General features: G+C 43.3%; 1 protein-coding gene across 1 annotated transcript; it reads right to left on the bottom strand.

Annotated features, from left to right (window-relative positions):
* Positions 1 to 8,190: 8,190 nt before the first annotated feature.
* Positions 8,191 to 9,798, bottom strand: soul2 (heme-binding protein soul2). Its single transcript, XM_034552318.1, has 4 exons — positions 9,636 to 9,798; positions 9,449 to 9,557; positions 8,877 to 9,024; positions 8,191 to 8,578 (listed from the first exon to the last, which is right to left on the bottom strand). Exons 1-4 carry the CDS (start codon positions 9,750 to 9,752, stop codon positions 8,401 to 8,403), a joined length of 552 nt encoding a protein of 183 aa, XP_034408209.1. The 5' UTR covers positions 9,753 to 9,798; the 3' UTR covers positions 8,191 to 8,400.

Raw genomic sequence — 9,798 nt, 5'->3', positions numbered from 1 at the left:
CGGACTCACCTGACTGACCGGACTCACCTGGACTCACCTGACTGACCGGACTCACAGACTGACCGGACTCACCTGACTGACCGGACTCACCTGACTGACCGGACTCACAGACTGACCGGACTCACCTGACTGACCGGACTCACAGACTGACCGGACTCACCTGACTGACCGGACTCACCTGACTGACCGGACTCACCTGGACTCACCTGACTGACCGGACTCACCTGGACTCACCTAACTGACCGGACTCACCTGACTGACCGGACTCACCTGACTGACCGGACTCACCTGGACTCACCTGACTGACCGGACTCACAGACTGACCGGACTCTCCTGACTGACCGGACTCACAGACTGACCGGACTCACCTGACTGACCGGACTCACCTGGACTCACCTGACTGACCGGACTCACCTGACTGACCGGACTCACCTGGACTCACCTGACTGACCGGACTCACAGACTGACCGGACTCACAGACTGACCGGACTCACCTGACTGACCGGACTCACCTGGACTCACCTAACTGACCGGACTCACCTGACTGACCGGACTCACCTGACTGACCGGACTCACCTGACTGACCGGACTCACCTGGACTCACCTGACTGACCGGACTCACAGACTGACCGGACTCACAGACTGACCGGACTCACCTGGACTCACCTGACTGACCGGACTCACAGACTGACCGGACTCACAGACTGACCGGACTCACCTGACTGACCGGACTCACCTGGACTCACCTAACTGACCGGACTCACCTGATTGACCGGACTCACCTGACTGACCGGACTCACCTGACTGACCGGACTCACAGACTGACCGGACTCACCTGACTGACCGGACTCACCTGGACTCACCTGACTGACCGGACTCACCTGACTGACCGGACTCACCTGGACTCACCTGACTGACCGGACTCACAGACTGACCGGACTCACAGACTGACCGGACTCACCTGACTGACCGGACTCACCTGGACTCACCTGACTGACCGGACTCACCTGACTGACCGGACTCACCTGACTGACCGACACTCTGGGACACGCCGTGAGAGAACCTTTTGCTTTGGTTTCGGGATGTTGTGTTTCACCGTTTGGGAATTGGACTGAACTGAACTGCCTCAGACTGATTTGGGTTGAGATTGAGTAAAAGGGAAATTCTGGAATGGACTTTGGATGGAATTGTGTGTTATTTCACTATGTGTATTGATGTGCGTGTCCATGACCTGTTAAATACAAATGGAGCATTTTGAGCGAACTCTGTTGTGGTGTGTAATTGTTTGGTGGCCGATGCTAAATATTTTGCTTTTGGGAAAATCTACCTTGGAGGGTTCAATATGTGTGATTATTATCCTCTATACTTGAGCCCTGTGTGCGGTTGACTTTAAAGGACAAATAACGACTCCAACCCTGAAGAAACATTGTTAGGCACCGACCGGCTCGCACCCCAAGCAACTGTCATTACCTTTACACACTAAAATCAAAAGTATTACACAATTATCCAAACCGTACAGTCAAGGAGCCTCACACTGTTGGCAAAACAATACACACACTTCTATACAGTACACACAGATGTATATCAAGATGTCACTTCCTTGAAATTGCAAAGCACTGAAAGACAAATGACCACACCTCTGTGCCAATTGATTAAACACAGCAGTCAGGTGCGCAAACACAAGATTGGTTAATTGTAGACACACCAATCAGGTTTATAAGCACAAGTCTGCAGCATTGGTCTTGTGTGGTGTCTAATGTATACTGTTCTAGTGTGTTTAGTGTTATGTAAATCACTCTGTGTATTGTTTTGCAAAAAGTGTGATCAGACATTGTGCTTATAGTCAGTGGCGGATTTAGCAAATTGGGGGCCCAAGGCGAAGGTATGTATGGGCCCCCCATCCGATCTTTAAAAGAGAACGAAAAAAAATGTTACCGACTGAATGGTGGATAGGAAGGTAAAGCTAATCTACAGGGAAGTAAAAACCTTCCCCTTTAAACCCTGCAGACACTTCTTTACTCCAAAATGAAGATGGAAAGCAGAGAACACACAAAGTGTAGCACTACACAAACTAATAGTCACGATGGAACCGAACAGAGAATAAAGTTTCAGATAACACCTGTCTTTGCCAAAATGCCAGGAAAACCAGCACTGTTTATTGTGTGAGTGAGAGAGAGAGAGAGAGAACCTGTAAAATAATAATGATAGTAATAATAAAAAACATTGTCACCAACTAACAATATGGTCTATGAACAAAATTAGCTTCTTTCTTCTATCGTGAAGTGAGAGGATAACAAAAAACAACAGCAGTCCATCATTGGGATTAAGAAATATGATTTTTTGCATTGTTAAATGATTACCTTCTCTCTTTTGTTTCTCTCCCTCATGTTTCTCTTCCTCCGTATGCCTGTTTTTACTCTTTCTCTTCCTCTCCTCCTTTTTCTGCTGTTCTCCTGTTCTTCTTTATGACTGTTAGAGTGCTGAGTGTTCCATCTGCTTTTGTCTCTGTCCCTTCCTCTCGTCCTCCCTCTTTTCCTCTTCATGCATTTGTTTTGTCTTTCTCATCATGTTCATACCAATCTTACTCTAGTTCTGCTAATAGCCCTGTGCTCATCTTTGGCAGCGTTTCTAAATATTTATCGGCGTCTTTTCTTTTTTTTCCTTTAATTGAGCCACTTGGATAACTTTGTTTCATTTGTGCTTTTATTCTTGTCTTCTGAATCGTCTCTGTGTAATTTCCAGTCCTCCTGTCACTGTGTTTATCTTTCGCGCCGCGCACCGTTACGGACTAGTCCATTTCATGGTGAAAGTAGGGGGTGTAGGGACACGACAGATAACCATGAACTGGACATTTTAACTACTACTTCAACGTTTCAACGTATTTCTTAAGAATATGAATACAATTGACCATGTTTTTGAAGCGTTCATGATGATAAGGGGCTTTTTCTTTTCTTTTTGAGGTTGGTTGGGGGCCCCCCTACTACGACCACTGGTAGGGGGCCCCAAGCAGCCGCCTACCTACGCCTCTATATTAAGACCGCCTATGCTCATTCCTATACCCTACCATTCACTACATGACTCATTCCTATACCCTATTAACCTTATTGATGATGTTGAAAGTGCATGGAAATTCTTTTATGATGGTTTTATTTAAATTATTGCCAAACATGCTCCTCTCAAAAAGTGCAGGATAAAAGGCTGTGATACTCCATGGTTCAGTTCAGACTTATCAAGGCAAGGGGGTTCTGGTCTGGAGTCAGATTGGCTGCTTTTTAGGCAACTGTGCAACACTTGCACAGTTGCAATTAAAAAAGCTAAAGCTGAGCATTTTCTCAGTGAAACATCAAGCAACCTAAACAATCCAAGACTGTTTTGGAAGACAATAAAATCTTTATCAGGAAATAGGAATGGTATTGAGCTTCCCCCTTGCATTTTTAAGGACTAATGACATCTCTGTCAAAGCCATAATGCTTGACTGTTTTAATGAGCACTTCATTGCCTCTGGTTCCCTGTTTGACCCTCTAAACCATCTTCATGAGAAATCCCCTGTTTGTTTTGGTCGTCAGGAAACTGTTAGTAAGTCTTTCAGTTTTAAGCACGTTACTGTCACCGAGGTGCACTAAGCCCTTAAACTTTTAGACACAGGAAAACCGGCATATCCGGATAACCTAGAACCATATTTTTTAAAGTTAGCTGCTGATTTCATCGCACCCCCTTTTAACATATCTTTTTAATCTCTCCTTAGTCTAAAACGAAATTCCCCTTATATGGAAGTCTGCCTTTGTTCTCCAGAACCCTGTTTAAAGGAGGAGACCCCACACTTTTAAACAATTACAGACCTATCTACAAACTGTCTGTTTTAGCTAAGACACTAGAATCCCTCGTGAGTGAGCAACTTAAGGATTTTTTAATCACAAACAATATTTTTATCTGATTATCAATCAGGTTTTAGAAAAAAACATAGTACAACCACAGCAACATTAAAGGTGGTAACATATTTTATTGAATCCTTGAACAAGCACAACTGTGCAGCCCTTTTTATTGACTTGTCCAAGGCTTTTGACACTGTCGATCATGGAATAATGAAGCATAGACTTCTTACAATTGGACTGTCAGGACAAACTGTTTGTTGGTTTGAAAATTATTTATCAAACAGATCACAGTGTGTCCAGGCTGAAGGCATCACTTTTAATGTAATAAAGGGCATGCCCCAGGGTTCGGTCCTAGGACCACTTTTATTCACAATTTATAGAAACAGTATCGGTCAAAGTTGAGGTGGTTCGGGCATCTAGTTAGGATGCCTCCTGGACGCCTCCCATTAGAGGTTTTCCGGGCACGTCCAACTGGTATGAGGCCCCGGGGAAGACCGAGGACACGCTGGAGGGATTATATCTCCCGGCTGGCCTTGGAACGCCTCGGGATCCCCCAGAATGAGCTGGAAAGTGTTGCGGGTGAGAGGGAAGCCTGGGTCGGCCTGCTGAACCTGCTGCCACCGCGACCCGACCCCGGATAAGAGGTCATAATGGATGGATGGATGGATGGAGTATCGGTCAAAGTGTGCCAAATGCAAATTTTCACTTTTATGCAGATGATACTATTATTTACTGCTCTGCTACACAGCATCAGGCTCTCTTTCATTTGCAAAAAGCCTTTGATACTGTTCAACACACTTTTTATGAGTTGAAATTAATTTTGAATCCTGACAAAACAAAGCTGATGATGTTTACAAACTCAAAGAAAAAACCGCTAAACCTTCCAGCTATAATTACATTTCAGGGCAATGTGATTGAGTCTGTATCGTCATATAAATACTTGGGATTCTTAATTGATGATTCTCTCTCTTTTAAACTTCACAATCAGCAACTTGTGAAGAAGTTGAAGCTGAGGCTGGGTTTCTATTTCAGAAATAAGTCTTGCTTTTCTTTTGATGCTAAAAAGAGACTTGTTGCTGCTACTTTTATGTCTGTGATGGATTATGGTGATGTTTTATATATGCATGCATCTTCTCAATGTCTTCACTCCTTAGATACTGTCTACCATGGAGCATTGAGGTTCATAACCAATCTTAAGGCTCTTACTCACCATGGCTCCCTGTATGCTAGGGTTGGTTGGACTGCAGTCCATCCGTAGACTGAATCATTGGCATGTCCTTATTTACAAGGCAATTCTTAACGTACTTCCATCTTATCTATGTACGTTAATTCATCAGAAGAATGCTGGAAGCTACCGTCTTCGCTCTGTGACCCATGAGCAAGGCCTCCTCTTGCCATCTGTCCCTAACGTCCATCTGGAAATGGGGAAAAAGGCTTTTAGGTTTGCTGCTCCTGCGGCTTGGAATCTGCTGCAGACTGATTTGGGTCTACGGGAACCGGTGTCTTTAGGTGGTTTTAAAAAGAGATTGAAAGAGTTGGAGGAAGGTTCATCTGGTTGTACATGTTTTTCTGACTGAGGTATGTGCACCTGTGTGAACTGGGATGTGATGACTTGAGTCTTAGTTTTGGTTTTACTAAAGTTTTTATTGTCTGTCACTGTTTTATGTTGTATGTCTGAAACTTTGTTAAATGTGCTTTTGCTGTCTTGGCCAGGACACTCTTAAAAAGGAGATTTTTAATCTCAATGAGGCTTTTCCTGGTTAAATAAATTTAAATAAATACAAATAAATACCCTCCACTACATTCCGCATAGCTTCTCCAGTTTTTACCCGAAATGTTCTGTTTGTTTGCTCCTTATCTTTGTATTTAGTTTTGTTCTGTTTGTCTATGCCTTATGTAAAGCGCCTCTGAGTGTCTAGAAAAGCGCTATATAAATTATTATTATTATTATTATAATTATTATTATATTCTTCCACTGTCCTTTACGCAGTTTTCTTTAGTCAGTATTTTGTGTTGTGAGAATAACCTAGAAATGTTGTTTTTCATTTGTCTTCAAATTCAACCAACAATACGAAACTATCCATGCCAAAGCTCAGAAAAGCAGAAGAAATATATAAAGTAGAGATGCACAGATCTGTTTGGATGCCATCTGAATCCACATGTACATAAATCTCTCGCCCCCCCACCCAGCCCCTTTGACCTATTTAGAGACCCGCACCTGCATGGACATTTCTTTCCCCAGACACTTTTAATCATATATTGCCTCAATGTATAAGTGATTTCTTTATGGAATCATGTTAGTTTTCTCAAAGATATGATCAATTATATCAGATTCTAAACGTGTAAGAATAGATGGGTGAGTAAGTCCTTCTTAAGTATGAGTCATGCAGTCACACTCCTATCTTCACTGCAGCGGTCCATAAACCTGTGATTACATTCCTGCCGCACTGGGACGGTCTTCCCACTATAGAAACAGTTGCTGTGGTGACGGAGTTTGAGTGGAGTGATGGTTACTGCTGCGGGGGGAGAGTCATATTCTGCCTTCTATGAGAACCATGAGCCGTCTCTGGAAGGAACGTCGCCATAAGATCAACTCGTCTCACTGGTGGCTGCTCAGGTTCAAGGTTACTTCCTGTTCATGTTCCCTGCAGATGCTGTGGGTCTCCTCCTTTTATAACGTTTCCATACAACCAAACTGCACTGAATTACATTTGAATGGGAAACATATTTTATCACGATTTATGGTTTTGCAGTTTTTAAACGTTTGGTTAACATTGTGAATTGAAACAAAACAAAAAATGCACAAACAAAACTTGAGCAAGATCAAAAGATGACATTTGGCTTTAAATAAGTATGTTTGTTGTGTGATTTGTGATCACACCGGACTGTAGGTAGTTATTTGTTTTTTCCAAAACCAAACTAAATGGTAAACTTTTGTTTATAATGTCGTTGCTCTGAACTGAACACTGAACCCCAGCTGCTCCTAGTACTCCGGCTAATGATGGTTTAATGCAGAGGCCACATTTCATGTATGTCTGCATGTAAAATTATCATTGGAATAAAGTTTAAGATTGCATTTTGTGACTATTTCATGACCTGTTGTGAGTTTGTGTTTCTTTTTTTTTTTAATGATAAACAAACAAAAGTCAAATAGATTTTGGTCCAAATGAAATTGAGTTTTGTTGGAAGGTCATTTTAGGGCGACGGGCTGAAGATGGAAGACGTCTGAGTAACCCAACCTCCACTCATGCCATCGGTGTCCCTGGCACAGTGTAGAGAATCTATGCTTTATAATGGGATGATGTTATCACACACACACACATTGGGAGTTTGAGTTAGTATTAGACACCGAAGAGTAGACAGGAAGTGAGAGAGCGGATTTGAAATAAAAATGTAATGCGGTTTCTGGTGATTCCTCAATTTAAATAATTCCACTAATTAAAGCGAAGAATAAAGTTTCTTCTTTGGGTCCTGTCTCTTGGTGGCTACACATGACAATAATGGAATAATTAAAAAATTAAAAAACATTTTTCCTTTACAAATGTTCACACCTATGCAACGTCACATATTAATACAAGCTGACCCACAAAGTTGCATACATCTCTCCAACATGCTGTGGCGCGTGATAGCACATATCTGACTGAGCAGATGAAGTAATCAAATCAAATTCAGACTCATTTCTTTTTTTGGGGGGGGGGGGCTTGCTCCATTTACCAAGTGTCTTTTGTTAACCACACCTACAGCACCACCTAGTGTTAGATACCAGGCATCACACTCCAGTGAGCCCTTCACTCCTCAGCCTATTGGTACCTTTTGGGTTCCTCTTTCTGAACACTGCTCACAGCCCTCCTTACGGTCCACATACTGACCCCTACAGGTGGACCAGGGGCACTGGATCTGGTTTCAGAGTGGAAAGGAGTGATAGAGTGTGTGTCTTTGTTCTGTATGTATTGAATGTGTCCTCACACCTGATTGGTGGAGGCCTTTATTCGCGGTGTGGAAACTCCAAAGAATCGACCTCATGTCGAAGAACAATTCCAGTAGTTTTCCGCCTGTTTAGGTACTCATGACAAAAACAACTGCTTTCTCATATTTAAAGACATATTCACAAATTGCATGTTTGAGATCATATTAGTAACCTCCTCCCACAAACAACAACAAGTGAAAGCAGGAAGGCAGAAGTAGATCTCCAGGACATAGTTGTGTGATGAGAGATGTGCCTTTGTTCAGATACACACAGGGAATTCCTACAGAGCGGCCCGGTAGTGAACTCACCAGAGAGGGACGGCTCGTGTCATTGACCACACAAACAAAGATAAAGCTGTCAAATTGTTTATTGTTAGTTTCAAGCAGATATGTGTGGAACAAGAAGCGCCATCAGACAACTACAATGTCATTTATAAAGCGTGAAGGACTGCTGCAACATTCCTGAAAGCGGTTTCTGGCCCTCAGCGGCCGGCCTGCTGGCTCCTGTTACGCCTGATGGCTTCAGCAGCACGGAGGTATGAAGGACGTGTTGGAGCACATTTCACTGGCTTTTCTCCATCCAGATCTCGTTGTGGTGCGTCAGGGACAAATAGGTGTTGTAGCCAGCCCACGTGTACGCGTTGGCATCAGCGACGCTTCTCTCAGCTTTCTTCAAGTCGTCGTAGAGAATCTTCGCGTTGTCTCGACCGCTCTTAATGCTCGGAGTGCCATCGAAGACCCTTTTATGTCACGTGGAAGCAGAGACACAAATCAGATCACCGTGAGGTTTTTATTTCTACATTAACTCTTCTTTCTGTTTTGCTTTGCACGCATGTTATGTCTATCACTGGAATGTGCTAAAATGTTTAATTACTTAAATCTGCTAAATTAATAGTGAGAAGAGTGAATTCCAACCCCAATAAAGGTAAAATCTGGTTTGTTTCATTACTGTTTGGTAGCTTGCGAACTGGAAAAATGACACATAATTAAAGTGTTTAATGAACAGTGAATTGAAAGATACAAGTAGGCACTGTTCACCTGACATAGACGGAGACTTCAGGTCTGCGCCACAGTTTGACTGACGGATCTGTGATTTGAGACTCCGTCATGTCACGTGGAACAAACCAGGAATACCAACACTCGCTGTCATTTGTGAGGGAGATCAGCACCGGCCAGTCAGCACCGGCTGGAGGAGACAACAGGGCACCGATCATGTGACTGCCATCAGCCTCAAAGCTTCCAACATTTCTACATGGAAAAACTTAAAAAGTGTCTTTAGTACAAAACTTAGTAACAAAAAAGCCCAGCTGCCAAAATACCCTAACCCAAGGGAGACCACATTTCAGCAATCCACGACCAGAAATACATCTTTAAATATGTTTTATATCAGCTTTGTATCAACAAAACGACTTAAATATGAACATAATAATGTAACACTGTAACATAAAGTTGTTTTGTTTGCACTAGGTGTGTCATCCTTTATCCCAATAACTACGCAGTGAAATGCCTGCTGCTTTACAACCGTACATTTAGATTAAACCTTATTCTCCCATGACCCATTAAGCACAGGGCGAAACCAAAATGTGTGTTTTGGCTTCGCCCTGACATACTTGCGACCTTCGCCAGTCTTGAACTTGCAGCCATTAAATCAGAGATCACAGTTCCTGCCATCTTGGTGGTGATCCATTGAGCAGAAGCGTACAAACGCTCCTCAAAGTCCTACAGACAGAAACATGAAACAGTTTGTACACGTTGATGCCGAGTGTGTGTGTGTGAGTGTACTGCTGTGGAACATACCTTGTGCTTCTCAACCACTGTGTACTGAGGGCACTCGGTGGAGCAATAGTCCGGAGCGGTCCAAACCCGTCCTCCGCAGGCCGACACCAGGACGAGCGCGAGCAGTGGCAGGTCCATTCTCCAGGACGACTGGAAACGAGTTCTGATTCCTACCGATTGTCCC

This window comes from Cyclopterus lumpus, chromosome 15, assembly GCF_009769545.1.
Source record: "Cyclopterus lumpus isolate fCycLum1 chromosome 15, fCycLum1.pri, whole genome shotgun sequence".
NCBI classification, from domain to species: Eukaryota; Metazoa; Chordata; class Actinopteri; order Perciformes; family Cyclopteridae; genus Cyclopterus; species Cyclopterus lumpus.
Note: the sequence above shows the minus strand (reverse complement) of the source record. Positions and strands in the feature narration are given on the sequence as shown.

Bases quoted from the DNA above. Each gene is read 5' to 3' on its own strand.
- soul2 (XM_034552318.1), bottom strand. From the start codon at position 9,752: ATGGACCTGCCACTGCTCGCGCTCGTCCTGGTGTCGGCCTGCGGAGGA. The intron at 9,025-9,448 runs GTATGTCAGGGC...TGTCTCCTCCAG, and splicing joins AAGACTGGCGAAGGTCGCAA to CCGGTGCTGACTGGCCGGTG. The intron at 8,579-8,876 runs GTGAACAGTGCC...GTGACATAAAAG, and splicing joins GAAGTCTCCGTCTATGTCAG to GGTCTTCGATGGCACTCCGA.